The 18625-nt window shown below is 44.2% G+C and overlaps 1 protein-coding gene across 1 annotated transcript; it reads right to left on the bottom strand.

Annotated features, from left to right (window-relative positions):
- Positions 1–7443: 7443 nt before the first annotated feature.
- On the bottom strand, positions 7444–12604 carry Ndufs5 (NADH:ubiquinone oxidoreductase subunit S5). Its single transcript, XM_005084348.4, has 3 exons — positions 12448–12604; positions 10282–10499; positions 7444–7645 (listed from the first exon to the last, which is right to left on the bottom strand). Exons 2-3 carry the CDS (start codon positions 10495–10497, stop codon positions 7541–7543), a joined length of 321 nt encoding a protein of 106 aa, XP_005084405.1. The 5' UTR covers positions 10498–10499; positions 12448–12604; the 3' UTR covers positions 7444–7540.
- Between the last annotated feature and the right edge of the window lie 6021 nt (positions 12605–18625).

The following is an 18625-nucleotide window of genomic DNA, read 5'->3' as shown; positions in this document are numbered from 1 at the left end:
GCTTCTCTCAAGAAAAAGGCTTCCCTTTACAACAAAACAAACAAACAAGCATCTGTGTCATCTCCAGGAAGCACAGCCACAATAAAAACTGGATGTGATATGAGAAAGGGAGTCCCTGGCAGGATCCTTAAAGGGTTTTGCTACATCATTGTAAAAATGTTCCCTTTCTCCCAGTATGGAAGCTACTAAGTACAAAATGTTCTGAGCAGTTACAATTAAAAGAGTTTCCTTCTCCCACATAAGGAAAGAGCTAGACCTTTACAGGAGTTAAGTCTCCAGCCCCAAGGTGTGGCTGCCACACTCTAAGACAGTGGTTATCAGCATTCTTAATGTTGGGACCCTTTACATCAATATGCTGTGGTGACCCCAACAAAATTATTTTTGTTGCTACTTCATAACTGTAGTTTTACTACTGTTAGGAATTGTAATATAAATATCTGTGTTTTCTGATGGTCTTAGGTGACCCCTGTGAAAGGGTCATTTGATTCCCCCCTCACCAAAAGGGTATCCACCTACAGTAAGAACCTCTGCTTTAAGTCCTTCTCACTCCCCCAGGGTCACCAGACAGGATTTGTGTTTCCCTGGTAGGGTTGAGTGAGGCATCTGCCTAAAATAATTGTTTTGTACCTGTATTTCATCCCTTACTGCTGAATTTGATGACAAGGACCACTGCTCCATCTGCCATCTTGGTTCTTCCAAAAAGTGCCATCGTAGGTTAAACTTGACTGTGTGCCTAGTGCTCTGTCTGGAATGGTAGCAATGTCAGAGACCTGAGAGCATGTTGGCACTCATACCTTGGTGAGAGTTCTCTGAGCTGGGGGCTGGGAAGATGGCTTAGCATATAAAAATTCTTGCCAGGAAAATGTGATGATCTGAGTTTGAATTCCCAGAACCCATTGAAAGTCTGCTCATTACTCATTAAATGGTCTTAGGTATTATTACCAAATCTCAACTGACCATAGCTCTATGGGGACATGGACTGCTCCTCTCTGTTGAGCTCTGTTTATCCTTTTTTATTTTTTTGGTTTTTTTTTTCGAGACAAGGTTTCTCTGTGTAGCTTTGGAGCCTATCCTGGCACTTGCTCTGTAGAACAGGTTGGCCTGGAACTTACAAAGATCTGCCTGCCTCTGCCTCCTGAGTGCTGGAATTGAAGGGTGTGCACCACCAATGCCAGGCTGAGCTCTATTTATCCTTATTCCAGTACACACTATCATGATTGCTACTGGTCTGTAGTGAGTTCTGAAACAGAGAACTATGAGTCCCCCAACCATGATATTCATTTTCAGTATTATTTTTGCTTATTCTGGTGTCTTTATAGCCCTATATGAATTTGAACATGTTTTGTAAATTTCTGTTAAGACACTAATTTGGATTTTGTGAGAGAGTATAGTGAGTCTGTAGAACACTTTGGGGGACTATTGCCATTTTAATATTTTATTTTTTCCCTCTTCCTCATCTTCTTCATTATTTTTTTAAATAACACACTTTCTCTATGTAGCTCTGGCTGTACTAGAACTTGTTATGTAGACCAGGCTGACCATAAATCCTGAGATCTGCCTGCCTCTGCCTTCCCAGTGTTGAGATTAAAGGTGTGCCCCACCACTATTTTTTTCCTTATTTTTCCTTCCGAAAGCAACTTTCCATTTGTTTCGGTGGGTTTTTTTTTTTTTTTTTGGTTTTTCGAGACAGGGTGTCTCTGTGGCTTTGGAGGCTGTCCTGGAACTCGCTTGGTAGTCCAGGCTGGTCTCGAACTTACAGAGATCCGCCTGCCTCTGTCTCCCGAGTGCTGGGATTAAAGGCGTGCGCCACCAACGCCTGGCTTGTTTCAGTGTTTTTTAATTGCTTCCACTATTGTTTTGTAGTTTTCCAGTTACCATTTTGTTTTGTTTGCTTTGTTTTTAGAGACAGATTCTCAATGCGTAGCTCAGGTTGGATTGAATTTCAGAACACCTGCCTCAGCTTCCTAAGTGTTGAGATTACTAGTGTATACCACAATGTACAATCTGGTTTACAGTTTTTGTTTGTTTTGTTGACTTATTTTGAGACAGGGTCTCACTATGTAACCTTGCATGACCTGAAACTCTATGTAGACTAGGCTGGCCTAGAACTCATAGACTCACAGAGTTCCTACTTCTTCCTACCAAGTACCCCAGTAAATGCATGGGTCACCCCGTCTTCCCCCTTCTGAACAGCACCTTACTATGTATTCCAGCAGGCTGAGTTGGAAATCTATGTCCTTCTATCTAAGCACCAGAATCATATGTATGAGTGTAGATGGAGTTTTCCTGTCCTGACTGCCTGGTCCCAAATAGCCAACTCAGAGGCTGAACATGAATTATAAATGCTTGCCCGATAGCTGAAGTTACTGGGTAACTCTTATGCTTAAATTAACCCATACTTCTTATCTATGGGTTAATCTTAACCTGTGCTCCCCCAGGTGGTTTATGGCTTCTTAACTCATTTTCTACCCATCCTGCTTCCTGGGTGTCTGGCTGGCATTTCTCTCAACTCCAACACCCTTCTTCCCATCATTCTTAGTTTGACTTTCCTGCCTATCAGCTTTTTATTAACCAATGAAAGTAATACATATTCACAGTATACAGAAGGATTGTTCCACAGCATGTATGCCCTTAAAGACAACTCTTTATCTACTGTTTATAAGCAATAGATTTTCTATATCACAATATAGGTTTCTTCACCAACACAGTAAGCCAGATCAAGCTGATTGAAAAAGCAAAAGAACAGGTACATTTGAACAAAGCAACTCCTGTGTGGGTTCTCTAATCCCAGATCAGGGCTGGAGAAGTCACACACCCAAATTAAAGCAGGGAGGTAATATAGCCTGTGGGCGAGGAGTGATGATGTGTCCAAGACAAGATGAGTTTATGCCCAAGGATAGTCAAAAGCTGAACATGTTAGGTGGGGACTCAGATGACTGGCAACTTCAGGGGAGGATCTGCCATAGCCACCAAGAACGTGGAACTGGGCGTTTTGGTGCTTTCCCTTTGTTGGGCGAGAATCTGAGTGGGCAGAGTTTGGAGGGGCAGAAATGGGGCTTTCTGGACCAAACAGGCATGAGCAGTAGGTTCCAACTGAACAATAAGGTTATGGGGATGTGTATGTGCCTGTGTGTGCATGCGTGTGAGTGTCTACAAGGTCAGAAGAAGGCATGGATCCTCCGGAGCCAGAGTTAGTTTCCAGTTGCTCAGTGATGTTGGCACTGAGAACTGAACTGAAGTCCTCCAGAAGAGCTGAAAGCTTCCTTAAGCACGGATTCATATTTCCAGTCCTTATACATACATCTGCGGGTCATAGGTCAACATCAGATATCTTTCTAAATAACTCTCTACATTGCTTTTTTTTTTTTTTTTTTTTGGTTTTTCGAGACAGGGTTTCTCTGTGGCTTTGGAGGCTGTCCTGGAACTCGCTTGGTAGTCCAGGCTAGTCTTGAACTTACAGAGATCCGCCTGCCTCTGCCTCCCGAGTGCTGGGATTAAAGGCGTGCGCCACCAATGCCCGGCTGTTTTTTGTTTTTTTTTTTTTATTGAGACACTGATGGGGGGAGCTCAGTGACTTAACTAGAATGGGTGGCCAGCAAACCCCAGGGACACTCCTGTTTCTATTCCTCCAGTGTTGGATTTAGAGTTGTTTGCCTGTTTTCATACCATGGATTTTTAATGATTAATTAGTTTTTTGAGACAGGTTATTTCTCTGGTTATCCTGGAACTGTAGATGTAGACCTCAAACTCACGGAGATCCGGCTGCCTCGGCCTCAGGGTGCTGAGTGCTGAGATTAAAGGTCTGCGTGTGCCGCCTCACCAGTCTACTCTGGCTTTTTACACGAGTGCTGGGAACCCGAACTCGCATCCTTGTGCTTGTGAAGCAAGACTTTTACCAATAGAACCAAAACCTCAGGCCCTTTTTTTTATGCCTAAAAGATCGAAAGAACTTAAACATTTTCAGCATTAGATTCAGAGGAAAGCCGGGCGTTGGTGGCGCATGCCTTTAATCCCAGCACTCGGGAGGCAGAGGCAGGCAGATCTCTGTGAGTTCGAGGCCAGCCTGGTCTACCGAGTGAGTTCCAGGACAGCCTCCAAAACAATACAGAGAAACCCTGTCTCGAAAAACCAAAATAAATAAATAAATAAATAAATAAATAAATTCAGAGGAAACTTCATCCCTAGCACCATGAAAACAAGCAAGAAAGCAAACATTATAGTGATTTTACTTAAAGGAGGTGCTTAAAAGAAATCAAACCCACCAAAAGACAGAATGGTGGTTGCCAGGGGCTCAAGGGAGAGAACGGAAAGAGCCTTTGATGGGGAAAGTTTCTGTTTTAGAAGTGAGAGTTCTGAAAATGGATTGTGTAGTTCTGGTGACGGGTGCACAGCAATCTGAATGTACTTAATACCACCCAACTGGCCATTTAAGGGAATAACTGGGAAAGGGAAATGCTAGGGACTGAAGCCAGTGCCTAGCACATACTAAGCATTGCTGTACCAGTGAGTATGTTCCCCAGCCCAAATTAGCAAATTAATTTACAACTCTAAGTTTCTTATATGTATGGGAGTTTGGCCTGCAGGTATGACTGTGCTCCACTGGTGTGTCTGGTACTCTGGGAAGCTAGGAGAGGGCATCATATCTAGAACTGGAGTTACAGATGCTTGTAAGCCAACATTCTGATGCTGAAAATCAAACTTGGGTCCTCTGGAAGAGTAGCCAGTGAACCATCTCACCAACCCCATGTAATACATATGTGTGTGTGTGTGTGTGTGTGTGTGTGTGTGTGTTTCCCACGAAGGCCAGAAGAAAGTGTGAAATCTTCTGGAATTGCAGCTACAGGAAGTTATGAACAGCTTGATGTGGGTGCTGAGAACCAAACCCAGGTCTTCTGTAAGAGTAAATGACTTTACTGCTGAGCCATCTCTCCAGTCTCACAAGTGTAATTTTCTAGAAAAAGGGCAGAAGGATGGCTAATGGGTATGGTGGTTTATTCATATTCACATATATATATATTTACATGTAAAGATGTCGGATCCCCAGAATTGGAGTTACAGACAGGTGTGAGCTACCATGTGGGTGCTGGGAATTGAAGCTGGGTCCTCTGGAAGAGCAACCAGTATTCTTAACCACTGAGCCATCTCTCTAGCCCGTGGTGGTTTATTCTTATAATCCCAACATTTGGTATGCTCAGGCAGGAGGATGACTGTGAATTCAAGGTCAGTCTGGTTCAGTGTCTTTGTTAAAAGACAAAACAGAAAATGCAGGGCACAATTGGTAGTGTCTGCCTAACATGCAAGTGCTGGTTTTGGGGGTTGGGGAGAAGGCTCAGAGGTTAAGAGCAATTGGACCTGGGTTCAATTCTCAGCACCTATATCATGGTTCACAACTATACATAACTCCAGTTTCAGGGGATCCAGTGACCTCTTCTGACCTCCTAAGGCATAGGGCACTCATGTAGTACACATACATGATTAAATGTAACAAAAAAAAAAAAACCTGGTGGGTTTGATTCTTAGTACACCAGAAAAGTAGGTGTGGTGCATGTATTGGTGACACATTCACCTGGCACACACTCATACACCTAAGTCCAAAGAACAGACAAACCCACAAAATACCCCTCAGTCTGAAGTCCTTTTAATTATAAGGTGGTTTAATTTCACATGTGTGTTTTGTTTGTAGGTATATGGGTGCACTGTGTGCATGCCCAGTGGTGACTCAAGAACAGGGTATTGGATCCCCTGGAGTTGCAGATGACTGTGAGTCACCATGTGGGTGCTAGGAAATGAACCTGGGTTGTCTGTAGGGACTGGGCATGGTGGTGCAGGCCTTTAATCCCAGTACTCAGAGGGCACAGGTAGGTGGATCCTTGAGTTTGAGATCAGTCTGGTGTACAGAGCAAGTGCAGCAGGACTATATAGAGACTGTCTCAAAAAAAAGTTTTCAAAAAATGTTATTTTCTAATACCAGCTTTTAAGGTATAGGTCCAGACATTTTTGTTGTTGTTAAGATAGCTTATCTGTATAACAGTCCTAGCTGTCCTAGAACTTGACTTGTAGATCAGGATGGCCTTGAACTCAAAGGTCCACCTGTCTTTGCCTCCCACATGCTGGGATTAAGGTGTGATCCACCACTGCACACCTAAATTCATTTAGTTTGATAAAGACAGGATTTGGGTAGCCTTGGCTGTGTCCAGGAACTCGATTTGTAGACCAGGCCTTGAATTTAGGAGAAATCCACCTGCTTCTGCCTCCTGAGTGCAGGGATTAAAGATGTGCACCACCGCCAGACTTTCAAGCATTTCTAAATGCACAAAAAACAAACAACAAAAAACTTATGCGCAATGAAATGGCTCAGTGGGTAAATAAAAGGTGCCTGCCACCAAGGCTGAAGACCTGAGTTTGATCCCTGGGACCCACATAGTAGAAGAGCAGTCAATGCAAGCTACCCTCTGATCATGCCCACACAGACAAAATAAATAAAATGCAATTAAAAGAAGCTACTAAAAATAACTTGTGGACAGTCAGGACAACACACAGAACCTGTCTTGGATTGGAGAGATGGCTCAGGGGGTATGAACACTGACTGCTTTTCCAGAGAATCTGAGTTCAATTCCCAGCACCCACATGGTAGCTCACAACTGTCTGTTAACTCTGACCCTTCACACAGACATACATGCAGGCAAAACACCAGTGCACATAAAATAAGAATAATTTTAGGCCAGGCATTGGTGGCGCACACCCAGCACTCAGGAGGCAGAAGCAGGCAGATCTCTGTGAGTTCGAGGCCAGCCTGGTCTACATAGTGAGTTCCAGGACACCTCCAAAACAATACAGAGAAGCCCTGTCTCGAGAAAAAAAATAATTTTAGAAAAAGAAAAAGTCTCGAGAAACAAAACTAATGAGAATAGGGCACTGTGGCTGCCTATAATCCCAGCATTCAGGAGACTCATGGAGAGGACACCTGGGCTACAGTAAGACACTGCCTCAAACACTACCACCACCACCCAACTGTTGGAGTTTGAATTAAGGTTGCATGATGATAGAATGAATTTGTGACACATGCATGGGAACACCCCATGTTGCTATTTCTCAAGAAGGAAATTTGGACACAGGAATGCCTGCTGCCTTCCTCAAATGATGTTCCCAAATCTCAGATGTTTTTCTGAAGACAAATAACATTGTTGTGCATCGAAATAAGCTTGAACAGGCTGACCTGTGAAGCAGCTTCACTGCTAAACTGTAAACTCCTAACACTGTTATCAAAGGAGGTGTGATAATAAAAATGAGCCTTGTACAAATTGCACTCAAATACTTGGCTGCCTTGAGTCCCCAGGCTTCAGGTTCAGTTCTTCAAGCATTAATTAGGAGAAGCAACTTGCACAACCTTTCACCATTGAAAAGCATGACCCAAGAGACAACAGAACAAATGAGATCACGCAATTCTTTAAATTCTTTATTTTTATATACTTGATGAAGCTTTCATTAAACTGTTTTCCCAGTGGAAAACAGCACAAAAAGCAGCCTCCAGCTGCTCTGTTCAAGGCCTGGGCTCCCCCTTGCCCACGAAGTGAGGTGGAGGGGTGTATTTCCCCTCTTTGATCAGCTTATCCCGCTGCCGTTTGATTTCATTCAGGCGCCTCATCTGTCAAGAGGAAAAAAAGCATTGAGGTGAAGGGAAACAGGAAAACAGGAAAGCCCAGAAAGTGAGGGTTGGAGGAAAAGCTACAGCTTAGTTTTTTTTTTTTTTTTTTTTTTTTGGTTTTTCGAGACAGGGTTTCTCTGTGGCTTTGGAGGCTGTCCTGGAACTCACTTTGTAGACCAGGCTGGCCTCGAACTCAGAGATCCGCCTGCCTCTGCCTCCCGAGTGCTGGGATTAAAGGCGTGCACCACTAGCGCCAGGCACTACAGCTTAGTTTTACTTTAAATTCAGGAATACTTTCATGCATGAGGTGCTGTGAGATGGAGTCGACTTCTGTCTTTTGTTCTGTTTTTTTTTTTTTTTAAATTCCTAGCTGGGCAGGTTGGCATATGCCTTTAATCCCAGCACTCAGGAGGCAGAGACAGGTGAATCTCTGTGAGTTCTAAACCAACCAGGTTTATATAGCCACGTCTCAGAACAACCAGAGCTATAGAGAGACCTTGTCTCAAAAACAGAAAATAAATAAATAAAAATAAAAACAAAAAACAAAATTCCTGTGCTGGGGTGTTAACCCAATGCTATATAAATGCTGTCCCAGACGAAGTTCACAAGAAGACTTTATTATTTATCTATGTGTGAGTGTGCATGTATGCCCACAGCCGTGAGAAGTGAGAGACAGGGGGTTGTAAGCTGCCTGACACGGGTGCTGGTAATTGAATTTCATTCTCCAGGAGAGCAGCAAGTGCTCTTAACTACTGAGCCAACCCTCCAGCCCACTAAATTAATCTTTAAAGAACTAACTGAAAAGCCAGGAGGTGGTGGCACATGGTATGAGTCTACAGAGCAAGTTCCAGGAGAGCTAGAGTTGTTACACAGAGAAACCCTGTCTCACCCCCCCAACCACCACCAAAAAGAACTGAAAAGCAAAGAACAGAACAAAACTGAAAATCAATTCCCAATTTTTTAATAGATTCCTTTCTTTCTTTCTTTCTTTCTTTTATTTTTCAAGACAGGGTTTCTCTGTGTAACCCTGCTGTCTTTGAACTCACTCTGTAGACTAGGCTGGTCTGGAATGCTGCGATTTGACTGCCTCTGCCTGAGCGCTGGGATTAAAGGTGTGCACCACCACCACAGACAGACTCAAGATCACACACACACACACACACACACACACACACACACACACACACACACACACTATAATACATACTTTAGAACTAATAATTATGATAGTCTCAGAATGTATAAGAAAACAGGTAATTACAATACTGTTATACGGTTAAGAGATACATTTGTTAGCTTGTGAGCTAGCTCAGTGGGTAAAGAAGATGATGCAAGCCTGAAGACTTAGTTCAATTCCTGGGACCCACATGGGAGGAAAAAAATCAACTCCACAGTTGTCCTCTGACCTCTACCATATACCTACTATGCAAATGCATTCACTCACACAAAGAACACACATGCACACACACACAAATCAATGCATCTGTACAGGCTTAAAATGTCTTAAAATATTTAAAGATAGTTGGGCATTAAGGTTTATGTCTATTAATTCCAGCAAGGCTGAAGAACACAAAATAAACAAATAAATGCCACCATATCCTTCAATTACTGAAAGTTTTTGATTCAGATAACTTGGCTGTAAAAATCTAGAGATTGTCTCGCTGAACTTGGAGATAAATTTTTAAAATTTCAGCCAGTCGTAGAAGTGTACACCTTTAATCCCGATACTCTAGAGGTAGAGGAAGACAGATGTCTGATTTCCAGGCTAGCCTGGTCTACATAGTGAGTTCCAGGCCAGCCAGAGTTACACAGTGATACCCTGTCTCAAAAAAAAAAAAAGTCAAAATAAAGAAATTCTGTTTGATATACCTACAACACAGAAATAAGCAAATTATGGCCTAAAATCAAAGCTTTCTTCTCTAAGATCACAGCCCACATGTTATAAAATTCATTCAGCTAAGACCTTTTTCTCCCTGAACCTTTGGTCAAGATAGCCTCCACATCCAGTTGGTTGCATCAAGTTCATTGTGCTAGATCTACAGGGTTTGAGAGCTTCTCCAAGGAGGGTTCAATGACTATGAAAGTTCCACCCCAAATTTTTCTTTTTAAAATTAAAAAGAATTATTTTATGTTATGTGTATGAGTGTTTTGCCTGCATGTAGCACAGCAGAGGCCATCTGGTGGCAGATCCACTGGAAATAGAGAATTATATAGTTGTGAGTGGCCATGTGAGTGCTGGGACTGGAACCCAGGTCCTCTGGAAGAGCAGTCAGTGTTCTTAACCAGGGAGTTATGAGACATCTCTCCAGCTGCACCCAAAACTTTTCAGGAAGCACCAACCAAATCTAGTGGGCATTCTTTGTTTTACAAACTACTGAAAAGCTAAGGTCTAAAGACATGTGCAACTCTGCTACAGGCTAAGAAGAGGAGGACCACTAGGACAGGCCATCCTCAGATTCAAAGACTCTTAACTTCATTACAAAAGTCTTATCAATTACTTGTGAGCAAGCCAGTGCCCAAAGAGAGATGTAGTTCAGGGACAGAGGGACAGAGGGAGAGAGAGGGAGAGAGAGAGAGAGAGAGAGAGAGGAAAGGGGAGGGAAGCAATTCAGCTCCCATGTTCATTATTTGCTCACCGTTTTGTACCGAAGATAACATTCCTCAAAGTCTTCAAACTCAATCTTGCACTCTTTTTTAGCCCGGGTAGCACCAATTCCATGTGAACATTCTATCCATTCTTTTTCAAAAGCATGGCACCGAGCGGGAATCTTGTAGGGCTGCTCAACACTTTGGAATGTGAAGTGACGATCTAGGCTAATGCCTAGCTTTTTCTGCACATCTAGGAAAGGCATGGCTATAAAAAAAATGAGTGTGATAAAATGAGATGTTTGAGAAAAAACAAGACTGTTCATCTGTGAAGACCTAGTCCCCAAATCTCTTGTGATCAAACTTTATTTTTTTGAGATAATATCTCATCTTACCCAGGCTGCCTTCAATCACTATTGTAGTCAAGGAGGGCTTTGATTTCCTCATCCTCCTGCCTCCATCCTTCCAAGTGCTGGGATTACTAAACTTTATTAGACAAGTTTTTCCAGTTGAATAATTAGGGGCTTTCACAAAACTCAAGTGCACGCGCGCGCACACACACACACACACACACACACACACACACACACAGGAGTTTTGGCTCAAGAAAACAACCATCAAACAACAACAAAAAAACCAACAACCAAGAAAATGGAAAACAAAAAGATATGCAGACACACATTATTTCTTTACATTGTCCTGTACAGTCTTTCCATCCCAACCTAAACAATGATTCCCTTTGGAAGCTCTCTTGAATCTAGTGTTTCTTCTTTCATAGAAGTGGTCTGTCAGCCGGGCGTTGGTGGCGCACGCCTTTAATCCCAGCACTCGGGAGGCAGAGGCAGGCGGATCTCTGTGAGTTCGAGGCCAGCCTGGTCTACAGAGTGAGTTCCAGGACAGCCTCCAAAGCCACAGAGAAACCCTGTCTCAAAAAACCAAAAAAAAAAAAAAAAAAAGTACTTGGTTCATTTCTGTAACAGACTATTTGCATGTCTTCCTTACTGGATTTTGCTTTTGATAGCAAAATCTGAGTAGGTGCTAAGCGACTACTAAAAACAAACAAGTAAAATAATAAATAAAATCCAAACAGGAAATTTCAAACAACTTACATGTAAATTATAAAGAAATGGGTTTCTGGGTTGTGGTGGTGCATGCCTTTAATTCCAGCACTCGGGAGGCAGAGGCAGGTGGATCTCTAAGTTCGAGGCCATCCTGGTCTACAGAGTGAGTTCTAGGACAGGCTCCAAAGCTACACAGAGAAAACCTGTCTTGAAAAACCAAAAAAAAAAAAAAAAAAAAAAAAGTCTGGAAATTCTGGTGCTCAGGAGACTATGACAGACACTGAGAAAAAGAATAAATAGAAAACACATAGTAATGTTGTCAGAGAAAGAACAAAATGATCCCAAACTACAAAACTGCTTAAGATTGGAGAGAACGAGCACACATCAATATCATCCTGTGTGCCTAACTTAGTGGTGAATTTATTTTACAAAGTTCATTCCCTTTCTTTTAGTCATTTACTGTGCACGTTACAGGCAAATGGGGGAAACCAGCTCATTGTAAGCAGTGGAGACCCGCCCTGTAACTCTAATTCCAGGACACACACACACGACACACACACACACACACACACACACACACACACACACACACACACACACACACACGAGCGGTGAGTTCCAATTTAGGGCATGTGTGGGGACCGATGCAGAGGGCTCAGGAGGAGCAGTGGAGACCCGCCCTGTAACTCTAATTCCAGGACACACACACACACACACACACACACACACACACACACACGAGCGGTGAGTTCCAATTTAGGGCATGTGTGGGGACGGATGCAGAGGGCTCAGGAGGATGGTGGCCGAAATCATTGGAGGACCCGCGTAAGAAACGAGGTGCAGCCTGGCATGGTGGCTAATCTCAGCACTTGGAAGGCAAAGGAAGGAGCATCTCTGAGTTCGAGGACAGCTTAGTTTACAGAGTGAGTTCCAGGACAGCCAAGGCTACACAGAGAGACCCTGTCTCAGAACAAAAACAAAACCTAAGCGGGACGTCAGGGTAGGAAGAAGGCCGGCGGGGACATAGTTGTGGGGTGAAAAGGCCTGGGAAGAGGGAGCACACACCCACGACCCGGGCCACCCACAGCGAAAGGAAATTTGTGAAGGAGACTTCCTTGCGGAGCTCCTTGGCTGTGCAGACACAGCAACACCTACCGCACCACAGAAGTGCCCTTGTCCGCTCCCTGGGTACAGATCACGACCGCAGGCTTCGGGGAGACGCAGACGCCTGCCGTAAAGGACGCTCGCAGTGCGACGGCTACAGCGCGACGTCGCAAGCCGATCGCTGGCCGTGCCCCCGCGGGAACCGTAGAAACCAAGTGCGTCGGTCTGCGCCTGCGCACCCGGCGGCCCCGCCTCTAGACACTGACAGCTGATAAACTGACCTTTGGGCAACTGCGCTGGTAATGAGTTCTCGCTCTCAGCGCTGCCACGACAGCTGATTGTTGTGCTATTTGACCAAGGTCACATTCGGGAAAGAGTATTACTTCTCTCACTCCAAGCACTCGTAATAGTTAAAGCTCGTGGGCCGTGACTCCAAAACACGTGTGTACTTCCTTATCTCACGTGCCTGTTTGCCTTTCTGTTAGTAAACCCAATAGCCGACTGAAAAGAGAACCCAGAGGTTAAGAGCACTCTAGATTCAGGGGACCCATGTTCTTCTAACCTCGGCGACACAAAGAACATACACATGATGCACATATATACAGACAAAACACTCACACACATACCAAAGCAAATCTTAAAAGACAGATACTAGGGGCTAGGAGGGAGATGCACGCCTTTAAATCCCAGCACTTGAGAGGCGGCAACAGGTGGATCCCTATGAGTTCCAGGCCGCCAGAACTACGTAGTAAGATCTTGTTTCAAACAAACTAATAGCTATAGAGCTGCTATAGGGACTGGTTTACCCTGTGACATGGTGAAAATGGTTCTTTGGCTGGGCGGTGGTGGCTCACCCCTTTAATTCCAGCACTCAGGAGGCAGAGACAGGTGGATCTCTGAGTTTGAGGACAGTCTAATCTACAGCATGAATTCCAGGACTACACAGAGAAACCTTGTCTCAGAGAAGAAGAGGGGGAGGAGAAAAGGAAGAGGACAAGGAAGAAAAGGAAAAAAATTGATGTTATCAGCTGATATCTGCATAAAAGCAATCAGGAAGCTGAGACAGAAGGGTGTTTGTGAATTCAAGGCCAGCCTGAGCTACATAGCCAGAGTCCATTCCCCAAAGAAGAGTTTCTGAAGAAAATTCCCAAGGTCCACAATACTAACTTCAATCACTTCAACTTGCTCCACCCACCCTGTTCCATTATGTAAGTGCTCCACATAAAATCAGTTTCAATTCAATTAATTTCCTGAACACTCAGTGGGTGTCCAGCAAGATACTAGCTCATTATGGAACTGGCGAGCCATGCTACAAAGTTCCAGTAGCAAGGAACTGATGCCCACTAAGACCCTGCTCTCCTTGTTTCTTCTTGCAATCCTGGGGCTAGAACACAGGGCACCATATGTTAACACATACTCTATCACTGATATACCTCCAACCATCCTTTTTCTCCCTTCCTTCCTTCTTTTCTTTCTTTTTTAGTTTTATTTTGAGACAGGGTTTCTCTGTATTGTTATGGAGCCTGTCCTGTAACTCGTTCTGTAGACCAGGCTGACCTCGAACTCACAGAGATCTACCTGCCTCTGCCTCCCGAGTGCTGGGATTAAAGGTGTGTGCCACCAAGGCAGGACTGTTTTCTTTTCTTTTCTTTTCTTTTTGAGACAGGGTTTTTCTGTGTAATAGTTCTCTTTGTCTTGGAACTCTCTTTGTAGACTAGGCTGGCCTTGAATTTACAGAGATCTGCCTGCCTCTGCCTCTTAGGTGCTGGGATTAAAGGCATGACCCATCACTTCCTGGTTCACCCTTGCTTTCTTGATTCTCAGTGGCAGCATCTTTTCAGTGCCATAGGCAGGAAAGGTTAGATTCCTTCCACAAGTTTCCAATATATTTAATTTCAATATATTATATTCAATATATTCAATATATTAATGTCAATCCATCTTGTATGACCAGTCTTCTAACAGTACAGACTTTTATTATATCTCTCCTCAGAAATACCATGCAGCAATAGTAGAAAGAAGGGCATTCCCAGTGTTTCCTGAGCCAAATACTATAAGAAATGACTATGAAGGCATGTGACCAATGACAAATGATCCTTGGCCTCAGCTTGAGGAATGATAGTAGCAGTAGGAAGTCTGACAAAGTGGAACCCTATATTCTGGGTAGAGGCAGAAACAGCTAGCTCCATAGCTTCATCTTATTGTTATGAGAGAACTAAGATATTAAATTTTGTATTTTTTTTTACTTTTTGAGACAGGGTTTCTCTGTATAATAGCCCTAGCTGTCCTGGAACTCACTCTGTAGACCACGCAGGCCTTGAACTCACAGAGATCCACCTGTCTCTGCTTACTGGCTGTTGAGATTAAAAGCATGTGCTACCACCCCTGGCTCAAACCTTACAAACTCCGAGAAGGTAGGAATCTGCTGAAGCCCAGAGTACTGCCTAGGTGACTTATTGAATGTCTACTTGCACCAGTCTTGTTTATCTTTGATGACAAGATGCCTGTAGGCAAGAATTTCTTCAACAGAGTTAGCCATCATTTGTTGCCAAACAGCTTCTAGCTTTATTAGCTTGTCAGATGCAGGAGAGACTTGGAGCTGAGACAGTGGTGGGCAGGGCAACCACACCTTGGTCAGATTGGTTAGTTATGCATATCTCTTGCCTTCTTAAACCCTATCTTGCCGGGCGTTGGTGGCGCACGCCTTTAATCCCAGCACTCGGGAGGCAGAGGCAGGTGGATCTCTGTGAGTTCGAGGCCAGCCTGGTCTACAAAGCGAGTTCCAGGACAGCTTCCAAGACAATACAGAGAAACCCTGTCTCGAAAAACCAAAAAAAAAAAAAAAAAAACCCTATCTTCACGTCAGAAGAGGAACATGGAGGAGTAACCTGAACTTTTTGTCCCTCTTTCCAATGTAACCACATTGAACAAATCTCTTTCTGATTGTGCTATCAGTTTGGCTCTTTTTATAGGCTTATTGAGGATACGCAGCTGAACCCTGGCTTGCTGGGGCACAGTCTGACGCCAAGCCAGTCACATTACCACATGCCGTGCGCCTTGTTGTGTTCCTGACTCTAAGATCATCAGACTGTTGTGGCAAGTGATGCTATACAAGGATGAAGAGGGACTGAGGGCCTAGCACAGCAAGAGAGCCCTACTTAGCATGGACGACACCCTGAAGCACACACAGCATTCAAGAGGTGGCACATGCCTTTAATCCCAGCACTTGGGAGGGAGACAGGTGGGTCTTTGTGAGTTCAAGGCCAGCCTGGTCTACTGAAAAAGTTCTAGGACAGACTCCATAATTACAGAGAAACCCTGTTTTGAACCTCCCTCCCTGTACCCCCCCCACAAAAAAAGAGGGAGACATTCATTCTGGCTGAACTGTGGAGTCAATGTTTCACAATGTCAAAATTCTGAGGTTTGATGTTCTATTTCCAAGTCTAAAGATTATACTGCCTTCCACTCCCGCCCAAACTCCTGCTTCCATTTGTCCAGAAATAAACGTGTGTGTGTGTGTGTGTGTGTGTGTGTGTGTGTGTGTGTGTTGGTTCTATCCCTCTACTACCTAAGGGGGGGTTGAACTTGGGGAAGGGAAGTCCTAGGGGATTGAATTCTAGGGGCCCAAGCAGGATTAAATTCAGGTCATCAGGCTGGGTGGCAGGTACCCTTACACACTGAGCTTGGTCTTCGTCTGAAGTTTGAACTTCTTCTGCCTGGAATGCTAACACTATCTCCCCCAATTTCTCTCACCAGTTTCTGAAGGAAATCCCAATTCTTCAGACATTTTGAAGCCCTTCATGAAGTCCTGTTAGCCCTGTAAATGTGCCTGTAGATCTAAGTGTGAACAGGTCCCCGCCACTGGATGTGTCATACAACAGGGTCCTCACAGGAAGCAAGGCCTCTAATGCAAAGGCTGTAAAACTACAACTCCCAGACAAGCCTGAGCCACTGTTGCTATGGCGCCCAGGCTTCTGTAATTCTGTGCTTTCTGTCCTGAAGCAGAGATGTGAGCTTTCGAGGTCTCCATCCCTCACCTTCCACCCCTTCCCGTCAATGCTTCTTTACAGTTGCCTAATGAAACAAAGGACTTTACGCCTTTCTTCGTCTCCTGGACATTGAGACTCCAAGACCCGTGTAGCTCAGGCCTAAGGGCCCAGCCCAACCCCCTCTGAGTGAAATTCAGTGGCTGCCAGAGGGAGGACCAGGCATCTGAACTTCACTGGTGGGGCACGGTTATTATCTCAAGTACCCCGGGAATCCACTAACAAAGATTTCTATCCTGGCCCTTTCACATAGTGGAAACTTTTTTAGGTGTCTTTGCTGTTATGCAGATTTAAACAAAATGTTAGCCTAAGGAGCCTTGCACAAGGGAAGGCCTTGATAATGAAAACTTTCAGGCTAGTAATTGAAACCAACCGAGTGATTTCCATTTGGAGATGGAGGAAATATCAAGTTGAACAAATGAAACCAGGAATTCCTAAAGCAAAGTTGAGTTAGAAATAAGGCTGTCAGACTCAAGATGACAGAGGTAACTGGAGGGTGATAAATATTCTATCCTTAGAATTCCCTTTTGTAAGCATTGTAACTTGGATGGAAGGGTATTCTGGCAATCAGGTGCCAAGGAATGCCACAAAGTCACCATAAGCGCAGCAGCTTACAGCTCTGCTCTGGGAAAGGCTTCCCTAATGCAAGTATAACTACTCTATGAGGGGTTACAGATTTGCTCAGGTCCCCTAAAGTCTAACAACTGCTCTGCTAGGGTAAAGTTTCCCCAATGTCACAGCTGGACTCTGCTCCAGCAAAATTGTCTCACTGCACAACAAATCTCACTTAAGACATTTATTTATTTCGAAGGAAAAATCCAGGAGGGTGGTTGCCTCTGGGGTGAGAAGCAGCAGTTAACTGAACAGAGTATAGAACTTAGTGTTTCTTGTGGTGGCCAGAGGCAAAACTTTCTGGGTGGCTTGGGTTTTGTGGGTTTGTTACTATTTATTTATTTGTTGTTTTTTGGAGGCAGGGTTTCTCTGTGGCTTTGGAGGCTGTACTGGAACTAGCTCTTGTAGACCAGGCTGGTCTCGAACTCACAGAGATCTGCTTGCCTCTGTCTCCCAAGTGCTGGGATTAAAGGCATGCACCACCAGCAACCCTGGTTTGATGGGTTTCTGTAGCCTGATTCTGGAGCCTTACCTAGCAAATACTCTGCTTTTCCTAGAGGCACACAACACATTACAAAGCAGGGAGCCGTATTACCCTTCTGTCCACTAGACTGAGCTAGCCTAGAAAAGGCTTTACTCATTTGACCTGGGAGTTAAGGGGAACCCTAAATTATTGCTGAATAGATGCATACTTCAGTAGTCACTCAGCAGTTAGGAGACAAGAGATACAGGTCACAGTGATAGTCATGAGACAAGTGTACTACAGGACGCTATAAGCATAAAATGAAGGGGTATAATGATATAATGACGTATTACTGTGTGCAGCACACCTGGGAAGTCCTACAATCTAGGTTAGCCATCCAGTTACTATTATTACCATCGTATTTGTATCACTTTAAAGCTCTTGTGTGAGTCAGGAGTTGGTGGTGGACATCTTTAATTCCAGCACTCCAGAAGGCAGAGGCGGTGGATCTCAGTGACTTTGAGGCCAGCCTTGTCTACAAAGTGAGTTCGAGGACAGCCAGGACTGTTACACAGAGAACCTTGTCTTGAAAAAGGAAAAACAAAACAACAACAAAAAACCCAAACCAAACCAAGTGTGTCTGTGTGTATACACATATTCAGGTGTGTACACACACACTGAGGTTGGAGGATGTCAGGGGTTTCCTTACCAGAAGAGGGCACCAGATCTCATTACAGATGGCTGTGAGCCATCATGTGGTTTCTGGGAATTGAACTCAGGACCTCTGGAAGAACAGCTAGTGCTCCTGACCTCTGAGCCATCTCTCCAGCCACCAACACACATTTGCTCACATTTACTTTCATGTAGTGCTGGAGACCAAACCCAGGTTTTTGTGTGCGCTGGACAAACACTGAGCTGCACTCCCAGCCTATTCTAAGCCTGGTTCTTGGATCACCTGGTACTCTTCTTCCTCTGAGGCCTACAGGGCCATTTTTAAAGTGATAGAGAATAGTGAACTTGCCTAGCATATATGAGGTCCTAGGCTCAACCCCAGTACTTGTCAAAAAGGCAACTTATTAAACACAGATAAGTCACCACACGCTGAGTA

This window comes from Mesocricetus auratus, unplaced genomic scaffold (genome assembly GCF_017639785.1).
Source record: "Mesocricetus auratus isolate SY011 unplaced genomic scaffold, BCM_Maur_2.0 Super-Scaffold_100014, whole genome shotgun sequence".
In the NCBI taxonomy this organism is placed as follows: Eukaryota; Metazoa; Chordata; class Mammalia; order Rodentia; family Cricetidae; genus Mesocricetus; species Mesocricetus auratus.
The sequence above is the reverse complement of the archived record's forward strand: the minus strand, read 5'-3'. Positions and strand labels throughout refer to the sequence as shown.

Bases quoted from the DNA above. Each gene is read 5' to 3' on its own strand.
- Ndufs5 (XM_005084348.4), bottom strand. From the start codon at position 10,497: ATGCCTTTCCTAGATGTGCAGAAAAAGCTAGGCATTAGCCTAGATCGT. The intron at 7,646-10,281 runs GTGAGCAAATAA...TCCTCTTGACAG, and splicing joins GTTATCTTCGGTACAAAACG to ATGAGGCGCCTGAATGAAAT.